The sequence below is a fragment of the Pararge aegeria genome, chromosome Z (genome assembly GCF_905163445.1).
Source record: "Pararge aegeria chromosome Z, ilParAegt1.1, whole genome shotgun sequence".
NCBI classification, from domain to species: domain Eukaryota; kingdom Metazoa; phylum Arthropoda; class Insecta; order Lepidoptera; family Nymphalidae; genus Pararge; species Pararge aegeria.
In genome coordinates this window covers 25,849,826-25,873,360 of record NC_053208.1, presented here as the reverse complement: position 1 = coordinate 25,873,360, position 23,535 = coordinate 25,849,826, and the positions used below count along the sequence as shown (strand labels likewise).

The following is a 23,535-nucleotide window of genomic DNA, read 5'->3' as shown; positions in this document are numbered from 1 at the left end:
GCGTTGTCTTGAGTACGAAGAGCTTCACCACAGAGTCAAGATAGAGCGATCCTACTTCAAGTCCCCTTCTACGGGTGCCAGATTGGATAGTGTCCTCGCTCCAATACAATGGCACGACGCTTTTTCACCTACGTCGGCATTTATCTAGAGATCAAATGTGTCGAACCACTGTACCACTTCCTTAAACTGTGGTCTTACTACGTTGCTACTAGGGATGGGCGATATAAATCGTGTAGTGGTGTACCTACACATCACTTACAATACTAAAACAAATATCTATATATTTGACGGCAGATTAGTTACTGTCTATATCGCTGCAACGTTGGTATTATATCAACGTTGTTAATATCGTATTTATTAACAACGTATATCTATGGTACTCTGATTTAATAGAATGAGAAAAAATGAGAGCAATATATAAAAGTCGAAGAAAACAAGAAAAGTTAAAGCAACCACAGAGCAAAGTACTAGAGAGTACTATAGATTTCCATCAATACATAGATATTGTAAAATATAGATTCAACATCGGATATCCTAATGTAAAATTATAACTAGTACACATTGGAAGTATTAAAAAGCGTTAAGTTGCGTGATACCGTCAGATTTAAACGCTTTTCTTAAGTATTTAAATAATTTTGACACTCTTGTGTCAGAATTATAATCCGTATTTTAGTGACGTCAAGGTATGTTATTCGTCGTTTAAAAATAATACTGCTTGCGTTGCGTTTTTTTCGTCGGTGAAATAAATCGTCGCGGAGTCGAGAAAAACGCTCACCAAGCTACCAGGGGTGCCCAGTGTGTACTAGTTAGTAGCCAGTGAGTAATAATGAAAATGCGGTGCGTTGGCTATCAATAAAAATGAAGCAGTTTTGTGATCACATGGTAGCGATAGTTTTTATTTAAATATTTTTTTATTTACTTATTTATTGTCTAATAAAACACCACTTAACACCATTCATTATCCAATAAGATCTAAGTACTCGCTTAAGCAATATCATAAAATAACGCCTTTAGTTATTTAAGATTTTTTTGGGTAATTTTAAATCTGGATACAAGGCAAGCTTCAAAATCACTTATGAATCGGTTACATGCAGCCCAGTGGACTACAAAGTGTAATGTGTTACAATAACTTCGTCTCTAGTACGCAGTGAAATGGTCACATAGTCACCAAGTAACCATAACTACTTCATTTCAATTATGCATATTATTTAAGCAGCTTTGGTGTTACCAGTTTCCAACTCATAGTCTCCATACAAATCACGTAAATTGACAGTAAATTTGTATGATTAAAGGTCGCGACCGGATTTAAAATGTCACAAAAGTTACTAATCAAGGGCAGATTTTAAACGTGCTTATATATACAAAAATAGATAAGTGTAAAGATTTCATTTAAGCGGCCGCATTCAACATTATAACTCATAGGTGTATTTCGCATTCGTTGTTAGTTTGCACAGACGGATACAAATGGAACGTAGCGCCGAACTGAACAACGCACAGTGCGGTGTAGTGTGAACATATCACCCATGCCTAGTGGCGAGCGGAGTCACAGCAGCGTGCAGCAAGTGCTGCGCGGAGCAGCAACGCGCGCCTGTCGCCGCCGCGGCGCTTGCCGCTTCTTTTGCGGCTGCTGCTGCGGCTGCTGCAGCTGAGATTGCTGCTGTTGCTGTTGCTGGTAGTGCTGCTGCTGCTGCTGTTGTTGCTGCTGATGCTGCGGCGGCTGCTGCTGCTGCTGCGCCTCCGGCTGCGGTTGCTGCGGCTGCGGCGCCTGCGTTAGTGACGCTCACTTCTTGTTGGGCGTTCCGCGCTGTGTGAGGCCCTCGAAGCGCTTGAACGTGTAGTTGATGAACACCCAGTCCTTGTACGCAACCTCGCCCTCAGTAGCGATGGGCGCTGACGCTGAAACACGCACACGCATTGTGTTATTCGACATAATATATTTGTACAAAAAAACCTTATTACAAGTTAATTAAAGTTACGTTACGTTGTAACGAGTAGTTATTAAGTTTTAACAGGTTTTTTTTTATTAGATATGTATCAATGTATATATATACATATATATATATATATATATATATACATATATATATATATTTGTGTTGAAAAGATCTTAGCAAAATAAAAAATCGCAATATATCCAGTCAAGCAACCACAACATACAAAATTTGTTCAATTTACGTAACATTGATGAAATAATGTACTTCTGAGGTTTAACTTGTAGAAATTTATCAATTGGATAAAATACATTCCTCAATAGCCACTTTTTCCATATATTCTTAAATTTTTTATACGGTAGTACAGATGTTGTTTTTGAAACAGATTTTTACACACATGGCACTACAGTTTATTAGATATACGGCTGTCCTAGGTCATTTATTGAATATTAATCGGTCTTCGTTTAGACTTACTAATGAACCAGTAACCTTTCCGAAGAGATCTTGGGTTATATTTAACAAAAGTTGCTGACATAAATACATTTGCCAGAAAGTGTAAGGATTTCTAAACTCTTGAATTTTGGTCTTTACTTTTATTTATCGAGCAATATACTCTATTTGTATTTGTAGCATTTCCCCATCCCATACTGAATTGAAAAAACTTATCTGTAGTAAGGATTGTTTGTACTGGTAATGTTTTGTAGAACATTTTCGTATTTATGCTGTCAGAAAATAATGTAGTTTATAAATTTATAGGTTTGTTGTTTCAAATATACATTCTATTCATTTTGGTATTTATGTATATATATATATATCTCAACACTTTTGGCACTATCCCGTTTTATTGCTGTAAATACTGTCTACAAAGGTTGCCTGAAAGAGATTGCTTGCAGCAATAAGACCGCCTTTGCATGTCTACATTGTTTACTGTACACTCCTTACTGTTTCTTTTCTTCAAACGCTCTCTACACGTAATAGTTTTAAGTTGAATGTTTTCATCACTAAGCTTTTTTTTTTTTAATTTTTTGAGACCACAGACAAGTAGGGCAAGTGGCACTCACGTATCTCGAGCTTGACGTCGGGGAAGTCGTCGAAGTTGGAGGTGTCGTCGATGGAGCGTACGTCGACGCAGATTGCGGCGGGACGCTCGCGCACGTGGCCCCAGTCCACGCCGCGGAAGAAACCCACCGACTTCACGTCCTCGATGCCGCGTTGCGACCCCAGCCTGCGACAACACCACCCCGTCACTCACACTGGCGCTTGGCGACAGGTTTAATGCTTAGGTACGATTAAGGAATTAAGTGTGTGGAAGAGTCTAAGCGGGCAGGAGAGTGATTGTGTAAGAGATTGAGTGTACAGCAGAATCATTGTGCAGGAGATCAAATGTGTAGAAGATTAATTGTGTAAGAGAATATGTGTAGCAGAATGATTGTGTATAATAGATATTGTATAAAACACGAGAGGGTGGAAAATTGTGTAGAAGAGTATATTTTCATGATATAAAGCTCACATTTCAATGCTTTAACTTGTTAAGTACGCTTTAACAGTTCAAGTAACAATTATTCATTGTAAAGTCAAAAAATGTACGTAGAGGGTACATTGGCGAAGATCTGTTTGGTCTGGTGTATAAAATCTGGATTAAAGTAATTATAAATAACAATATTAAGATTCTCCTGCTTTTCGCGCAAATTAAGCTTAATTTTCATAAAACATCACGAAATTTCGCAAAGTAAGTCGCCTGCTTCTATCAACCTTTAACTTCAGTCGATGTAGCGTTTAGCCGCTACTGTATAGAGGAGTAAGAGTGTAGGAGAGTAAGATCAGCATGATAAGGGCGTAGTAAGAGTGTAGAAGAGTATAAGTATAGAGTGGTGGGAATATAGAAGAGCAAGAGTGTCTAGTGGTAAATGTAGAATGCTAAGACTGTAGAAGAGTAAGAGTGTAGAATGGTAGAGAATAGAACGTTAAGTGTAGAAGATGGTAAGAGTGTAGAATAGTAAGAGTGTAAAATGGTAAATGTAGAATGATCAGAGTGTAGAATGGTAAGAGTGTAGGAGAGTAAGCGTAAGAGTGCAGAAAACTAAGTGTTTAGTTGAGTGATTAAGGTTACCGGCGGTCGGGCTCGGAGCAGAAGCGCATTATGGTCTCACGAGCCTCCTCGCTGATGGGGATCTCGGGCGGGAAGGTGAGCGACTCCCGCCACGACATCACCTTGCGATACGTTTCCTGCGGTGACTCCGAGCAGAAGGGCGGGTACCCGATCAGCATCTCGTACCTGGAACACAAATCATTCTGATTCAAGCGCCACTGCAGTTTTAACTCAACCTAAAAATACCATATAATATAATACTTTAGCAATTCAAATATCACTTGCTTCTAAAGGAATACATCGTGTGGAAACCTTCATGAATGAGAGTTCTCCGTAATATTCTCAAAGATGTGTGGAGTCCACCAATCCGCACTGGGCCTGCGTGGTGAACTCGTGCCCTGTAGTGGGCTGGCTGGGTTGATGATGATGATACTTAAACTAATATTATAAATGCAAAAGTTTGTATCAATGTATTTTTACTAACACGCCACAACGGATGAAATTTAGCAAATTGATAGATTGTAGTCTGGAATAGAACAAAGACTTTTTATCCCGGAACAAGTTATGGTTTCCGTCGGAAAGATATTTTTTTAGTTTTTCACAGAGCAATTGATATGTTTTTTGATAGTGTACTTTGTAGTAGTTCAGGGGTTAGAGAATAACATACGAATAAGTCGCCAGCGACATCTAGTATTATAATTTTAATGTAAGCCTTTATTCAGATAGTATACAAGTTTTTTACAATTAACTAATTATATTATGGGCATGGCTTTGTCAAGCGAGACAGGCTTCTTCCAACTTTTTTTCATTTTTGTCTATGTCTAGGTCTTGACCATGTATTACCATTTAATATTACTATTAAGTATAATATGTATTGTGTTTATATTATGTACTAGCTGTCCCGGCTAGCTTTTTTTTTGATGCATGTTATATTTTAATATTTATTATCCTATTCCGGTCTAAGAGAAATCCAAAAAATCTAATATCATAAAAATTGGGCCAGCCGTTCTTGAGTTATAAATGGTGTAACAAACACAACTTTCTTTTATATATATAGATAAATAATGCATATGGATGCCGCGAGCAATGAAACAAATTATATTCGTCGATAAAAGCATAGCAAAAATAACATATCGAATATAAGAAGCAAAAATAACACATCAAAAATATATCTGCTATTAAACTTTTAATATCGAAAAGTAGTTATTTTAAAACAAAATATCGGTAGGCTAGGATGAAGTTCGCACATTATAAGTTAATTCAAAAGATTTATGATATGGAAAGCAGAGCAGCGTAAGTCTAATGGACATTCAATCGTGATCTTGAGATTTGTCAAATGTTTCTATTTATTTTTATACTGAGAAAACAAAAAAAAAAAGACCAAACAGCATCGCCCGCTGACTGAATTGCAAAAAGTATACAATTTTACGACGCTAATTCGCAGTTCATTTATAGGGTAATTCCGGGGTAGATGGCCATAAGTAAGAGATGACCTATCGCAATAAATCATAGAATGCACTAATAAATAAAAATAAATCATCAAGATGTCACTAGTTATTGTTTTATCTGCTTCACTTTGTGGGTAAGAACAAAAGTACAGAGAAAATATTGGCTAAAATAAAATGCAAAAGTAAGTAAAATCCATTTTAATTGTTTTGTCTAGTGCATTTTTTTTTAAAGGGGATCACATTTAGCGTATTTGTGATGTTTGTTTTTTAAAATGGAGAGGTATTTTTAGTATTTCTTGTAAAATATATGAAAAACACTTTGTTCTAAAAATTAATCGTTGCGTGTTTTTATTTGTTTTTATTTTGAGTGTGGTCATCTCTCCAAAAGGAGAGATGGCCATCTTTAGTCGGTATATGAAGGCCATATGGTTATTATATACCGATGGTACATAAATGATGTATCGTCTGAACGATTGTTAATTTTCATATTTGTTTTAGATAAATAGTAAATAACACCCACAAGAATCAATAAAAACATTATTAGTGCTGTGAAAAATATTACTATACTCCGAGAAAATCATTAGAAAAAATATTAATAACATATAAAGTCAAAGTCAAAGTCAAATATTTCTTTATTCAAATAGGCACATAGATGGCACTTTTGATGCGTTATTGTATACAAAATGTGTACATAGCAGTGAGTAGTGATGGCGATAACTACAATCGTAAACTTAAAACTAAAGCTACGAGGGTTCCAATCGCGCCCTGGTCTAAGAAGAAGCCCACAACAAACTTAGCCGGGTGTTCTTTTTGTTATCACCACCACCCTTTTTGTTATAATAGTAAAATAGGAACTATGGGCCATCTACTTTGTTTGAAGAGAAGATATTGATTGCTCACATCAAAACAATACAAGCCAAAAACTTTGTAATGACTACGAATTCAATGTTAAGAAAATCGAAAACAAATTGAAAAAAGATTGATATAAAAAATGCCGGGAAAACGATGGAAAAAAAGTAAATTCATATAAAACCACTCTTAGATCTGTAAACAAAAGTTTAAGCTACCTGGTAACTAACTGATAGTAGTGACGATGTCCAATTATTAAATAATAACGTGATAGGGTAAAAAAAACCAAGTTAAGCTAAACAATATCCGGAATATAACGAACACTACTATTAAACACGTACCATCGAAGACTGGCTCGAATGCACAGTAGGTATGACCGTTTTGGGTACACGATAATTGCATTTAATTTTAAAACATGTGCTCTAAATATTTTCAAGAGAAATAAGGTGTTATGAAACATAAAATAATACTAAAAAATCAATACTAAAGCTAGATTATGTTATGGCCATCTTAACACTATCTAATCTTATTACAAATTGTTTATTTGATATTTCATATTTCATAGTTGTATGTTCAAAGATTAATTTCAAATAAATATTTTTTTTTAACAGCCCGTTCGAAAAACTATGGCCAACTAGCCCGGACTTACCCTAACCATACTTCTTCATACATAAGAGCATTTTCAAATTCACCTATAACTAAAACAATACGGGAACCGTTAAACATCGGGGTTCTCATGACGATGCATGTGAGTGCTTAACGCAAGGAATCAACTTACATTGTTTCGTCTTAATTAAGACAATAAGTGAATCTTTTTTGCGTCATCTGCATAAATCACAACAATGGTAATTCGAATGTAACCATTTTTAAGACTAAATCACTGAACAGATTGCGTTAAAACTTGGCAAACTCTGAAAAGACTCTTCTAGACGTATAATTTTTAGCATTATTAAAAAAAGATGGTTCCCGCAGGATTTAAAAAAAAAACGAAACAAACACGAACGATTCGCCTTGAAACAACTAGTGTAAATTCAAATAATCGCATTAAATCGATTTATCGAACAATCGCTACAAGAGTGATTCTAATTCGCTTTTAACATATAGAACGAATACATAAGTTAATATTGTCTGAATTAAGTTGCATCAGCAATGGCTAGAATTCGAAGCGCTATTTACTTATTCGTAACTACGCTACGCGACGCATATTTTTATAATAGATTAAATGTACAAAAGGTGACACTTGATTTTAATTTTGCGTGTAATTCTAGGGCTGTTGTCTAATTCTAATCTGTTTTTTTTTTTCCGTAAGAATTATAGTAGCTGTTTTCTCAAAAACTATTAGCGTTTCGGTTTCACAGATAAGTCTCAGAGACAGTAAATAATATGTCTCTAGAGCCTGTAAAATATTTCGGTTTTGATTTACACGTTGTACAAGGTGTTGCGTATTTTCTATCGTTTAGGACGTTCGCGGTGTCAGCCTCCGTGCCTCGGAGAGCACGTAAAACCGTCGGTCCCGGTTAGTGTCAGGAGCAGCGTGATGGGTCTATGCTCTATAACCGTCTCACCCATAAGAAACGATACAAATCGTTACCAAGTGCCAATTTTTTTTTTAACAAAGCCCGTGTTCGTCGGCTCAGTGTTTCGGGAAGAACCCGGTGACCAGCAGTGAGACATTAATTAGAATGATGCGGAAACTTGGCAGGGACTACGGCAATGCAAAAAACATAAAACATAACAATGATGCAAGAGGCAATGATTAATTTTCCCGAACAGATTCGCAACCAACAAAATAATTCAAAATAGCTTTAAAAAAATCGCATTAAATAAATTAATAAATGAACATTGATTAATTGTGCATAGCAAAAAAAAAACAAAACATATAAATAAGTACTTAAAGTTTTTCGCCGTAAAGGCGTTAAACGAATGCGCTACAGGTGTATGGTAGATAATACAATATGTATAAACATATTGTATGCGGATCAGTAATAATACATGTAACAAAATTGCTGCAATATCGTGAGGAAACCTGCTTGTCCCAGAGTTATCTGAAATGCTCAAAGGCGTGCGAAGTCTACCAATCCGCACATGACCAGCCGGACAGACACACGAATGGACGGAAAGACAGATTTCGGAGGCTTAATGAAAAGTTCGCGTCGGCAATCTAAGGATCTTAAGTTTAGGTATTAAAAGCGCCATTAGCAATTTATAGAATCGCTAGCGAAAGTGGTTATTGAAACGATAGCCTAGTGGTTAGGACTCGGCTTCAATTTCGGGTGGCTGAGTTCGAACCCAGCACGCACCTTTAACTTTTATAAGTTACTAGCTGTTGCCCGCGACTTCAATGTGCGTTTGATTTTGTTTTTTGATGTGGCATTAAATTTAGGTGTAGATCTAAAAATTTTCATGTATTCAGTATCGCTAAGCCTTAAATGAGGGGATTGCTGCTGTCCGCTGAGGAGTTCTGTCCTTTATCTCCAACCACAGTTTGGGCAAAATTAAACACATATTATAACCTCTATAGTACAAAAATAATTATTTAAATCGGTTATAATTTGTCGGAGTTATAGTGTAAAATCGTCAAACTCTCATCCCCTCTCCCAAAGGAACCGAGTTTTATGTCGAGATAAAAAGTATCCTATATTACTTCTACCACTTCCAAGAATATGTGTACAAAGTTTCATGAGGATCGGTTAAGTAGTTTTAACGTGAAAGCGTAACAAACAAACTTACATTCACATTTATAATATTAGTACTTGCTTCGACGATGAGGAATAAAATCGTGAGGAAATTTGCATGCCTGAGAGTTCTCCATAATGATCTCAAATGCGTGTGCAGTCCAGTAATCCACACTGGGTCAGCGTGGTCCCAATTGTAGGTGCCCTACAGTGGGGTTATAATATGTTGATGATGTTGTCGATGCATTTGTGTGTTGTTCGTGTAATGAAAGACTCACATTATGACTCCAAGGCTCCACCAGTCAGCCTGTGGTCCGTATCCGGTCTGCAGGAAGACCTCTGGCGCGATGTAGTCGGGCGTGCCCACGGTAGAGTAAGCGAGCGCGCGCCGATTGCGCTTCCACGACTCAGCACGCCGCTTCGAGTCCAGCGCCGAAGAAGACGTGGACACGGAGAAAAAGTTGAAGTCAGAGGGCGTGGCGCGCGACAGGTCGCGGTAGAAGTCCGTGCGATGGCTCTTCTTGAGCCCCGTGCAGAGCCCGAAGTCGCTTAGCTTAATGTGGCCACGTGCGTCCAGCAGCAGGTTGTCGGGCTTGATGTCTCTGTGGAGTACCATACTCTTGTGAACAAATACAGCGGCTACTAAACATTTACTACAGTAAGTCCTTGGCAGAACGTAAGTAATGCCAACCGACCTGTGTTGGAAGAGTTAAATTACATCTATCTTTCTAAAATCCGGTCATATTTTAAGATGCCACTGATTACTCTTTGCATTACAATAAATCTGTCTAGATCTCAGGTAAAATAGTATAAAAATAGTTACCGCGATAAAGTGTTCTTTTGCCAAATGAAACGATCACGACCAGCTTCGATGATGGAATCTGCATGATTAGCTTCACTTATGAACATTTATTGCAGACGTTAGTATGTTAGTAAAATTTTTTCCTTAATTACTAGCTTAGTATGTTTAATAACACGGTTAATACAGTTACAGTAGTTATAACCACCCAATAGTTACCAGCACACAGAGGCGCAGTAGGCATGGTTTACAGCCGGGTTTCGTGGCCTTTACCTTTAGGATGCTGGAAGCTCTGCGCTGTAGGAAAAACCCTGACCCATTTCTACGTAGTAAGACAAAAAGTATTTTGTATGTAAGCACGGCAGCCTCGACAGCATCCTAAACGCAGAGCATTATAGGCCCGGGGCGTATGTTATTTAAGGCCCATCAGTAGTTTTGCTAGGTGTCTACTCGGCCCATCCCTTTATAAAGATGTCAACCAGAAACCCTACGGGGGTTAGCACGCGATTCCGCACTCACCTGTGTATGAAGCCCAGCCGGTGGATGCTGTCGATGGCCAGCGCAGTCTCTGCCACGTAGAACTGCGCGCACTCCTCGCTGAGCGTGTCTTTCTTCATAAGCAGCGTCATCATGTCGCCGCCGGGCAGGAACTCCATGATGAGGTACAGGTTCATGGGATCCTGGAAGCTGTAGTACATCTTGACAACCCACTGGTGGTCAGCCTCCACGAGCACGTCCCGCTCCGCACGTACGTGGGCCACTTGCTCTTTTTCGAGCATGTCGGCCTTGCGCAAGATCTTCATGGCGTAAACGTGGCCCGTGTCCTTCTTCTGCACGAGGCGCACCTCCCCAAAGGCGCCGCGCCCTATGACTTTAAGCGGCTCGAAGTCCTCGACGCCGAGCCGCGAGCGTTTGAGCCGCAGAAACTCTGTTTCTTTCTGAGCGTGCAGCTGGCGCTTTTCCGTGCGCTGGGCCTCCGTCAACGCTTCATCCTTGAGCGACTCCTCCAGCTTGTGCAACCGCTGCTGGCGCTCGAGGTGTTGCGTGATGAGGTTGGTGTAGAAGTTCTCCAGCGTCATCTTGGCCTTGGTGGCCTTGTCGAGGGTGTGGCCGCTAAAGCGCATGTTGTCCGCGCCCGTCATCTCCAGCACCCCTGCAACCACATCTGCAACAAACGACCGGAGTCAGCATACGCTCTACTAATGACCTAATTCGAGCTATATCGACTTCTATATCGTTTATTATTATTTATTTAATTTAAATCACATAATAAATCCCTAGTTAAAATTATATTACAAAACTTGGACGACTATTAGAAGAGCCTCCACAGCAGAGAGCCATCTATTATTATATCTGCTATCCTTTTTAATGAATTTCAATAAATAATCAATTGCAATAATTCTTCTTCTTTCTTTTTAATACAAAGTAAACATCTGATAAATCATTGTAGACGAAGGAGGCCGTATCTGCTCAAAGGGCAACGACAAGTCACTCTCAATCATTACCAATAATGAATGGTTTACTGTTAATCATTGTTACCACATAGGTATAGTTAATATACATAGTCGTTAATATTTGCTGTTTATACAATCGGTTGCGTTTTGTTGTATTATAAAGTTAAAGATTTTGTATGATAGGAAAAGTAATCTCAGGATATACCAGTTTCATTCGAAACACATTTTTGTGCTTGATTACACCGGTTTATTGAGTAACGCTGTGGACGATATTACACTTGCTTAGTTCAATAAAAAGGACCTTTAAAAATACCTTTTAATGATCAACGGTAGATGTTTTCAATATGAAACTGGGCTATTTCCATAATTTGCGAGCGCTGAAGCGAAGCAAAGCTATTTATACATAAAATCAATAACCTTAATTATGACGAACAAGCATCGTTGTCTGAATTAATACAACGTTGACAAATTGCTCTCTTAGATGGTTGGGTATTAAAATCGGAGATACTTATATTATTTAACCGACATAAAAAAGTAGTAAGTACAGTGAAGCTGAGCTACCAGGCCAGACAAATCTATTAGGCCTCAGGAGACGTTGATTTCACAATCGGCATTTCGCTCTTGCATTATTCCTGGGTGGTGTAAGGGTAATATATATTTGGAAATTGGTTCAAGATAGAATTATTTCCGTTTTTTTGTATTAAGAAAACTATTATCACATCAACTATTCAAAATCGACTGTCTTAAACCAAACAATGCTACCTTTGTTGTTACACATAAATACAAAGTGCAAGTGAAATTGATTTCAAAATTTTTTTAATAAATAATTTATATATATTTTTGTATTAGGAAAAAATGAAGTATTCAATCAAGATTTAATATATTTATAGTTGCTTTCTCACACTAAATACATACTTTTAATTAAGTACATTGACACAAATGCACAAGAAAATTTCATTTACTTGAATGAATGAATTCTTTTATTGTTTTGTAAAGAGAATATTAGTTACAGCACACAGATTATTGAAAATTAACCTTAATCCTTCCATATTATATGGCATATATACACCAATACTAAAAAAGAAAAGATGTTTTAGTAAAGCTAAAGTTTGTCACACTGTGACAAACTAAAATAGGCTATTATTTTTTTTATATTAGAAATCCTTATTAAATTGCATTAAAAACCCGTAGTAGCAAAATTCTGCTTATAATAATAATAAATTGGCTTGCGCTCAGAAAACTATTGATGCTGCATACAAAAATATGCATTAGATGATTAAAGTACTCATTATTACCTACACAAAAATTTCCGAGTCAATATATCTAACTATCACAGCTGTTAAGTCACAAAACCACTTTAGTGTTCTAATATTTAATTAAATCACCGGTAGAAACAAAAGTGTGTTACTTTAGTATCGCAGTATTAATTATTATTCAAATAAATAGTTTTATCATCAAAGGTATTTATATAGCCATAAAATACACTTTAAACTATTCCAATCGAACATTTAATTTAGAAGCTATCGCGAGTTTAAAATAAAAAATTTTAGGAGATTATAAGAGTACACCTAAACTACACCCAAATTAAATGTCACACATTTCCCTGATAAACGGTTCCTACGGGATTCTTTAAAAACAAAAACAAACGAAGACAATGTCTCGGGCATCAGCTAGTCGCTCATATAAAGCGTTATTTAGAAATCTCAGACAGAAGCTTTTTAATTTATTTATATGGATCAATTAACGAAATGTTGTTTGGATATGATTAAGCAACAACGCATTGTTTGAAATTAACTAGCCCAAAACAATGATATCATGGCCTTGTGGCGGACGGGTTGCTGGTCTGTCCGTCCAATGAGCGCGAGCAAACAAACGCAACTGGCTCGGCACTTAGCGTTTATGACTGTGACTTCACCTGTTACATCTACACAATACTCGCGTAGGTAGATTATATCTCAGACATCTCGTGTGTAGTTACTAAGCTAATAGTAGCGGTAGTAATGAATATTAGCAGTAACCAAGATCGTACGGAGGTCGTTTTCGGTAATCCGTCGATTGGATTTGACGTTTTTCGGTACGAGGACAATCGGAACCGATACTCTCACGTCAAAAATCATTTTCCATTTTCATATTATCTGAGGAATCAAAAGTTAAAAATCGCGGCCGCGAATTATATATGTAGTTTGGAAATGAAACTGGGATTGGTAGGTGGCGCTGCAATTAGTTTCTAGGTTTTTTAAGATATTAAAACCTGTCATAACCGATTTGAAGCAGACGACGTTGCGCGGGTCAACTAGTATTTTGATATAATAGCACCACAAAAACCACTCAAGTTTAACCGAGCGTCCAAACCGTCTACTCATATTGAGACATAGTAAGGAAATATGATATTTGTTAATTTGAATAAGTTTATTTTTAATATTATCACTGTTTATTTTCTTTTTAAGCCCATCATCAAGATTATTTGTTGGGCGGTGACCTGTTTACACGCTTGTGCGTCTATCATATTTTTTCTTAGCCAGTTCTTAGGCGATATTGACACTTATTTATTTTCTAATACGTGTAAATAATTCATTTTGAGACTTTTATTAAATGGCCAAATTAAAAAACTGTTCTTTTAAAGATGATATACACCGTATAAATGAAAACCGAAATAATACTTCACAGGCTTTAAAGGTACATTATGTACTGTCTCTGAGACTTATCGGTGAAACCGAAAACCTAAAAGTTTTTGAGTAAACCACTGCCTTCAGGAGTACGTCCAAAGAAATCAGATACAGCCCCAACATCACATGCAAAATTAAATCATAAATCAAATGACTCCTATCACGTTTTTAGGTACGCGCCGCGTACTTTATGCGTCTTTTATCTTCAATAGGGTGGTAACGAGTGAACACTTAGAATGTTTTAAATTCCTTTTGTATGGAAAAATAAATATACTTATTTTGATGTAATGTTTCTACAGGTTGATTCCTTATTTAATATAGGTACTTATGCATCCTTCAATATTATTTCGTAATTCTGTTACACGTCATATCATAATTTAAAGCTTTAATCACATTGCAGTGTTTAAAAAAAATATTTTCATCGGATTTTGCTTGGATGTTTGAAAAATAAATGTTATAAGTCTGTTTCTAGTAACTTACCCGGGGGCTGGGGCGCTGGCGCCGGGGTGTCTGGGGCCACCGTAGTGCCCGGGTTGCTTTTACCCCAAGACACGGCTCACTCTGCAGACAAAGAAATAACGGTTATTACAATAGCACGCATGTGTAGAACGAACGAGTTTACCAAGTAACGAAATGACTCAGCCGCGGAATACCCAGTGGTATATAGTCGAGACGCCATGTCCTCTTGACCGATAAAGCCGAGAACCGACGTATGAATCGACATGGATACCTCCAAGATTCTATCAACCAAGGGGACGCATTAAGAACATGCCACGATAATGGAGAGAATCAATCAACGTTTTCATAGAGGGCTAACAGTGTGCCCAGATTCATTTTATAATCTCTTGTTTTCCGTTACCTATTATAACGCGCCGCGCCGGCTGGTTACAAAAAATCTGAATAAATTTGTCACCACGACTGTCACGTCTCGGCAACTAAGAGAATATAAAAGAGATCGGGCAGCAGCGTCCTGTGCAACTACTACAATCTACTGAGATCACGCACACTCTCCTGAGGAGAATATATAGAAATACTCTCGTTTGGGGAGGCCTTTAGTTCAACAGTGGACTGTAATAGGTTATGGATGATGTTATAAGTACAACTTGCGAAGTATTCTTCTTGGTTCAAAAAGTGTCCCTTTGTAAAAATAAAAGTAATTTTTTTTGGTAGTAAGTATTCTTTAAAATATCAAATAAGCTTATCATGAGGCCGTTATTTCGAATCCTTAGACGCTGACCCGTGCACACTTTGTTGGGCGGTAAGCATTTCTACTCGTGATGAAATTATAAGTGTGATTCGGTTTAGTACTGAGTGCTAGGATTTATTTGCAATGTATTTGCACGCCAACTGGGCTATAAAGTCGGGTTTCAAATGAGTGAATGAAATGATTATGATTTAATTCATGTTTATTGTACCTAATTGTTCGAAACTTCTCTGTATACTATATTAGATCTAATTTTATTATTTGGTCCAAAAATATAACTTCTTTCAAAAATTCCATCCGACGATATAAACCAACATATAACTTATGTCGTATTATCTCTTTTACCATTCGCCCAAATTAAATGCTGTAAAAGGAATAAGTTTTTTATTCTAAACACTTGTGACCACAAGTTTACTTATTTTGATAAGAATTCATAATTTTTGATGATAATATGACCAATAAACATGATCTAAGTATTCGTTTTTTTTTTTAAGCTAAGTAAAAAAGTTTGACGTATATATGACAATTTTGTTGGAGTTATCAACATCTAGAACACTCATTTTTCTTAGTCTACTCTGGAACTCGATCATGCATCTCACTTAAGGCAGCGTTCGTAAGGAACGTTTACGTTCCACCGTTATTTCGCAGACTTACTTTGCAAATACGACTACTACAAAAAAGTCTTTTCGTTTTACGGGTTAATATGTGAAAGAAACCCCGTATTCATATCGTATATAGTATCTCTAATTACAACATGGCACATTATAAACTCAAACATCCATCTCTCTGAACTTATATCACACCGTTAATTAACTACAAAGAGATAGATAACTTCTTCAATCATCCCTTCACACTTCTGTCTGTACTCCTCTGTGCCTCTATTTTTGCCGCCATTTTAAATGATCCTTCCTTTTTGATCTGGGTTCTTGTCATTTTGAATTTCTACTCCAACTTATACCGACCGTCAGATTTAAATAAATTTCGACAAGTCTGAACGAAGATACCTTATTATCTTTAACCAAATGTACATACAAAGGCAGATTTGCTAACATATGTTGCTTATGAGATTCGCAAAAAATGTGGCTTTCTGTAACAGAATTAATCGGTACATAAGATCCAGATATTACCCAAAACAACCCACAGACTAACACACTCTCACACACAAACTCACAACGTTTACCTCTTTATAATATTAGTACAGATACATACATTATACATAGGTACGAAGGTGGGAGGGACTCAGGCCTGCTAGAATAGACAATTATCGATTTCGTCACGTTCCAGTGATAAAATTATCACGCCATCTCTCAATTAGTCTACACCTGCGCGACATACTGCTCTGCAGTTTGAAAGGAAGTAGGGATATTAGCCATGATGCATACACGACAAAAGTAAGCTTCAAAAAACTAACTAGTTCTAAGCGAAACTATTTCTCCAAGTTTACTTGCTGAAAAAGTGCACTTTGTCTGTTGTCCATTTAGAAGTGCAGGCCGGGTATCGAACTTGGGGCCAAGTTTTTAAAGCTATTTATTTTGGAGATGTGTGACATTCAATTTAGGTGTAGTTCTACAGATATATCAGCTATAGTTTTTAAAAATAACTATCTCTAAAAAGAACTGTTTTGTACAGGTGTAGTCTTTAATTTTTTAAACTCGCGATAGCTTCAAGTTAAATTAATGAATATAGGAAAATAGAATGAAGGAATTAATTAAAAAGTACTTTTTTTTAATACTTTTGATGATAAAACTATTAATTTGAACAAGAATTATTACTGCGATACTAATGTAACCCACTTTTGTTTCTTCCAGCGATCTATATATATTCCCTGACGGTGTTTTTTGCAAAAATGAGTACTTTCATCATGTAGCGCACGCCTAGTTATTAGTTTAAATTATTGCTATTTTCTTAAGGATCTCCATTTATTTTGACAATAAATTATAGCCTGAGTTACTCCATAATGGTTTAGCTTTCTTTTAGAGAAGAAATAGTTAAAATCGTTCCCATTATTTTGGAGCCTATTCGGTACAAAGGTAAAATTACCAAAACTTTATTTTTTGGGAAGTTAATATATATTTAAGGTGTATAGTTAAACCTTTCTTAAACAGTGCAAATAATTTATGGTGCAGAATCTGAATCTGAATCTTATCCATTTTAAATTTAACATTTTAATACGCCCGCAATGTTCACTATCACCTACTTTTGCCCTATAGACTTAGGTCAACGAGATCTGAGATGACGCCGCGCTGTTCCTAGCCCATTTTATGTAGGCATATAAATCCTCTCATAAAATACAGTGCGACAGGTTTCGGTTCCGACCTTACTTGCTTTTGTTTGTTGGCTTGGTGTGAAATTGCGAATCAAAATAGAATCATTTCGTATCCGGTAAGTTTTATGTCGCTATCAGTGGCGTGCACTTCATGCATGCACAAAAGCGCTGCCTACCATACAACATAAAAGTTTCATATAACTGGCAACGGATGAGGATTTTGCTATTTTACGCCATTTTAATTCTTAATGCTTACCCTGGTCCAAATTCCTGTGCACGCCACTGGTCGCTATTGATGTTATAATTACTAAAATAAAGACCGATTAAGATGAATGAAATGTTTACTTAATATTTTTTTATAAAAAATGTTGCTATCAACAGATTGACCATAAGAAGGTCGTAAAGTTAACACAAGTTATATAAACGCTTTTTACCTTATTAATGGTCATGTTTCATGAGTTAAAAGATGAAGTTTTTTCGTCTTGAGCTACCATTTCTGTGGTTTGAATTTGATCCTACTAGGCTAGACTGTAGTTACTAGGCCACAGAAGGCCTCGATCGGCCAACGTCCGCACACGGTCCAGTGCGCGTTGGGTTCAGTGTTGTTTTTTGAGCTTGAGGCCAGCAAGACGTCGTTGCCGTCACGCTACCTGACGCGGACAAGTGAATATTGTGTGACCTCGGAGTAGCAGAGGAAATGGAAAGTGATATAGTTATTCCCTACCTACTATACCGGCATAGCTATAGACATTTTTTTCTTGCTAGTCCGATTATGTAAATAACGTGTTCGTTACTATTTACTGTAGAGTATGTTAAAAATTGATTAAAACTAATAACATGTATTTGTTTAAATATCTAATATTTTTACAAAAACTCTTTTAAATATCTAATATTTTTACAAAAACTCTTTTAAATATCTAATATTTTTACAACATACTTCACGCTAAAAAGTAATTAGATTGTTTACGTAATAAGGCAAGTATAAAAGTAGATATAAATGGACATATTTGAAAGTCTGATCCTTCTAGTCTGGACTAAGGCGGGCAGAATTATGATTTCATAATCCTATTTTGACCTTTTCACATATTTTTGTATTCATGTTTTTAATTTTATTTTTAATTCCATCAGTTATTACAATTTATTAGAAAAAATTGTAATTTAATAAAAATTTACTGACGGATCTAAAAAACCTTCTGTGTTACATACGACATTGTAATAGTACATCTGTTATTGTTCCAGACTAAATAAGTCAAATATGCCAACAGGGAATGAAATGTTGTGTGAATGTTCTTTACTTTTCCAGTTATATTGATGAAAATTTGTATCCAAGTTGTCAGTTAAAATGGTAAAATAAATGTTTAAGATTTCATAAAAGTTCCACACACAAAGGGGATAAAATAAGGATATAATATATTTAAGGGATATAATAACATGAATGATTTTTAGTGTCTGGGTGTTTATCTGAATATTATAAGTATTTATGTATATTATATATAAAAATATTCATCAGCCATCTAAGTACCCATAACATGAGCTACGCTTACGCTTTTATTATTTATTTATTTATGCGGGATAAAGTTATTTTCTTAGAAAGGGTTTAACTTTTTGCATAGCCTTATTGGTACACTAGCACTGAGAATTTGATAACAGAAGAACCCAATACCTAACGATTTCCATGCTGGCCTGGGAATTAAACAAGATCACGTGAACTGAAGTTGAACATGCTAATGACTAGAGTTGAGATCACAGGACCATTATAATATGAGCATAGACGCAAACACAACAAAAAAGGATTTCATTGAAAGTCAAAGTCAGACTTAATTTTTTTTTTAAAACACTACCTTCACTTAATAAAGGCTGTGTGTTTAGCAATTGATGCACCATTAAACTAGTAGACATTGTCTGAATACTAAGTCAAATAAATTCTAGTCTAATAAGTAAAATTCTCTTCATCCCTGATAGTACATATATGGTTCCCTGCCTCAGATATAGATATAGGTATCAAAGTGATAACTTTAAGTTATAAGTTTATGATGATTTTTCAAGGACTCCTAATTATTTTCAGGCTGATTAATTAATAACTTGTGGTCACAGGCCTCCTCTCTCTTCTTCTTTTCTTTTCCTGGGCCTGTTGTACTTGGTTGGCCTTCACTCTCATAGAAGTGTCAGAATATTATAGCGCTTAGAATCAATGCAGTTTTGAGGTTAAACCTAACCTGCATTGGTACTATTATAGTTCTATACTTATCGTGGCTAGATGAGATTAGGTAAAACAACCCTACGCCTTAGTGTTACAAGTTTCATTTACATTCTTTTTTTTTTAGGTTTTATTTATAATGGCCAGAATGAATAGCTTAAGATTGTCATCAAAGCATACAGGAAAGTTACAGGCCAAGATTTAATCAATATTGCTATGTCATCACAATTGATGGATTTTAGTTAAGAGATTAGCTGATGACAATGCGCACATGCAGCAGTGTGAAAAACTATTTTATGACTATATAATGGTTATTCTTACACTGAATTGGCTTCAAGCCAATTATTATTTAGGTGAGCTTTCCATTGTACTTGCTATATATACAAAAAAAATTATATGTAATAGGATAAATTTAAGAATCAGTGATAGCGCAGGGTAAGAGCTGCTCTTTCAGGGGCGGTGGAGTTAGAATGCCATCACTCACCTCTAACTTATCTAAGTTATATCTCTAACTTGTTAAGTATTAGGTAATTAATATCACTTTCTTCAATGGTGAAGGAAAACATCGTAAGGAAACCTGCTTTCCTGACAGTTCTACATAAAGTTCTCCAAGGTGTGTGGAGCTCACCAATTTGCACTGGGTCGGCGTGTTGGGCTATGGCCTTAGTCCCTTCTCATTGTGGGAATGGACCTGTGTTCTGCAGTGGGTCGTTAATGGGTTGATTTGATAAGTACTATTTATAAACTATTTATAAGGTTTATTCTTCCAATTATCTAAAGAAAGAATTACTTTAGATCAATAGGCCTTGTTGCCAGTTGACGAGTTGCTGGCATTTGTATAATATGTATGGTCAGACTACAACACTTCAGCTGCTGAAAGTAATTATTATATTTATCACCTAACCTGACTAGGGTGCAAAATTTCGAAATTCGAAAATCTGATTTAGAAGGCCGGTCACATCAGACTCACAACAGCACAACTTGACTTTGAATATAGCTATGCCAGCCATAAGATTAGGTTTTTTCAGTTGAAGGCCGAATGATAGATGAATTCATACAACACATTTTGTATGATACTTCTAACATTAGCCAGCTCCAGCTCCTTTCCAATAAATTTTGTAGGCATCATATGAATGATGCCTACATTTCTTTAAGATGATAATGATATCATCTTAAAGAAATGTAAACCTATATTCCAACAATCATACATTCTATTTACTATTAACAGTAATATCTAAGTCCCACTTTAAGTATTCCATTAGAATTTTACAGAATATTTTATTAGCTATTCAGAAATTACCTATTGATTATAGTGATTCAATAATTTTAGTGTGCTTCCACTTAGATAAACAACAATCTTTAACTTCTCAATACAGGGCACAGGTCTCCTCCCACAATTTGAAGTGGTTAAGGCTGTAGTCCACCATGCTGGTTAAGTGGAGATTGGTGGACTTCCAGCCCTTTGGAGAAATCTCAGGTATGCAGGTTTCCTCACAATGTTTTCATTTACCGTTGCAGCAAGTGATATTTTAATTGCTTCAAACGCACTTAACTAAGAAAAGTTATGGGATTCAAACTCACCCCCCCCCACGAAAAAGTTCAACTCCTGTCTCCTGACTGAGCTATCACCTGTCTCCAAAATTATCTGCTAAATAAGCTCCTGTTGCTTAATGAACAATTCAGCCTTAGTACAATTTTAACACAAACAAAGCTCTGTTTGATAATTTTATACAAAAATAGCACCATGGAGTCAATAATGGTAAAAATAAAGGTTTACTGTTGATTCTGGTATAGACTGTCTTTTCTATCTTTTGAAAACATTGGTTATTTGTTTTGCACTGTATAAGTTATTATATACATTGGTTATTGTTAAATAAGAAACAATAAAGTAACTTAACCTAAGCACAGATTTTTAAATTTTATCATCTTGATTTGTTTAGAAGGGACATAAGGAGCGTGGATGTACAACACCTAATGTTCAACAAGTAAAAACCATTGTAGAACTTAATAATGAGGAATTGGATCAGGTGGATACAACAATATTTCTAGGTATAACATTAGATGCTAAACTTATACATATAAATAATTTATCAAACAGACTTAACTGTGCATCATAGTGGAAAATGCCAGGCTTGTGTATTTTAGTTACTTTCACAGCACTATGTCCTACAGCATATTGTTATGGGGTAATGCTGCTGATATTGATTCTATTCTGCAGAAGAGGGCTGTTTGAGCAACATATAAAATGGATCCATTTTATAAGAGATAAATTTAAAGCAGCTAAAATTATGATGGTGCATAATCAATACATATTTAAAAATTTAATTTATGTTCATAAAAATATAACAAATTTTGAAAAGAAAGTGGACTGAAACAATATTAAAAATAAAATTGTAGTGCAGTGTACTAGGCTGCATAAAATTAGTAATTCATTTAAGGGCAATTGTATATTTTTAAATATCAAATTTTCAGATGATATCCTTGAGATGTCTCTCAATAAGTTCAAAATTTATATAAAATGTAAGCTTATAGAAAACTCCTATTATAATATTAAGGATTACATGTATGATAAAAAGCTTTGGTATGAATTGCTCTAACTTCATAGCTCAACATTAACTAGGCTGTGAGATGGTGACAACAAAAAAAAACCTGGCTAAGTTTTTTGTGGTCTCTTCTTAGACTAGGGCGCGTTTGGAACCCTCCTAGCTTTACTTTTAAGTTAACAAATGCAGTTATCACCATTTTTTAATTAGTGTAACATGTTAAATGTATGAACAAGCCTTTAATAAGGTCTATATGAATAAATCATTTTTGAATTAGAATTTTTAACACTATACAAAAAACTAAACTGATTTTACTTTAGACTTCTGTCCTGTGATAGGTAGAAATAAGACAAGCATAAAAGTTTAGTTCAACAATGAAACAGAAATACAGTAAATATTGTAAACAACCGCTGTTCATACGAATAACTACATACCAAGTAATGAACTATGTATTTGGAACTGATAGTGCTGTGGCATAGTTTAGAGTGCATTAACAACAGTGCTAATAAATGAGTGAATCACAGCCAAAAATAGTCACTGTTCCATTCTATCACATTGGTTTACCTGGAGAGTAGACTCTGCCTTCCTGATGGGGAGATATTTATAGATGCCTGAATTACTTATCAATTACCTACTGATTGTATTCTCAGTACACGTCAATGTTGAAAGATTTAACTTCGCAAAACACTTACCTTGTTTGAGCCCTCTGCACGAAAATGTCCCCGCTAGCTCACCAGTTAACCGATGTTCTAATAAATGAACAGCATAAAAACAAAGTGTTGCACAACAACGTTAATAAAATATAATCAATAAAATATGATCACAAATAGAGATCTGTGTCACTGCACTCCGCGCTGAACGTAGACGGATCCCGACATAGACTTCGCCAAAAGTCGTGCTTCACCGTCTCTATTAATTCGAAGCCTTTGTTATATGATTTACGAAAGTGAAGTAACGGGAATTTACAATGAGCGACCTCAGTAAGCACAAAGAAATTGTCAAGTCAAGCCACAAGCGGACAATGAGAATTATTGCATTTGCAAGCCACAGACGCTCTAAGAAATCATTGTCAATTTCTGCATGACAAAATTGACATTTATCATTTACAGTGCTGCCAACAAATTTGACCAAAATCACAGATCTAAATATTTTAAAGTCAAAGATTGAATTACTTACCCCCTTTTGTAAGGCAAATGAATAAGAAACTAATCACTGTCTAAAATAAAATAAAACCTACTTAGAACAAAGCCAGAAAATGTTTTCGACCTGTCTGTGTACTGTCTAAATGGCGTTTATTCTAATTCTACGCTAAATGGCCAGTTATTTAAATTTAAAGAAACAGTGCGCACGTTTAAAACCATTCTGCTAAGAAAATAAGAAGAAGGATTATGTACAAAACAATATAATCATCATC

General features: G+C 35.9%; 1 protein-coding gene across 1 annotated transcript; it reads right to left on the bottom strand.

The window, feature by feature from the left end:
- Window positions 1–1,730: 1,730 nt before the first annotated feature.
- On the bottom strand, window positions 1,731–23,146 carry LOC120636672 (serine/threonine-protein kinase tricornered). The gene is made up of 7 exons (XM_039908238.1): window positions 22,814–23,146; window positions 14,392–14,472; window positions 10,311–10,956; window positions 9,271–9,594; window positions 4,042–4,206; window positions 2,993–3,156; window positions 1,731–1,896 (listed from the first exon to the last, which is right to left on the bottom strand). Exons 3-7 carry the CDS (start codon window positions 10,931–10,933, stop codon window positions 1,781–1,783), a joined length of 1,392 nt encoding a protein of 463 aa, XP_039764172.1. The 5' UTR covers window positions 10,934–10,956; window positions 14,392–14,472; window positions 22,814–23,146; the 3' UTR covers window positions 1,731–1,780.
- Between the last annotated feature and the right edge of the window lie 389 nt (window positions 23,147–23,535).

Bases quoted from the DNA above. Each gene is read 5' to 3' on its own strand.
- LOC120636672 (XM_039908238.1), bottom strand. From the start codon at position 10,933: ATGACGGGCGCGGACAACATGCGCTTTAGCGGCCACACCCTCGACAAG. The intron at 4,207-9,270 runs GTGAGTCTTTCA...TTTGTGTTCCAG, and splicing joins TGGAGCCTTGGAGTCATAAT to GTACGAGATGCTGATCGGGT. The intron at 3,157-4,041 runs GTAACCTTAATC...GTGTTGTCGCAG, and splicing joins TGCTCCGAGCCCGACCGCCG to GCTGGGGTCGCAACGCGGCA.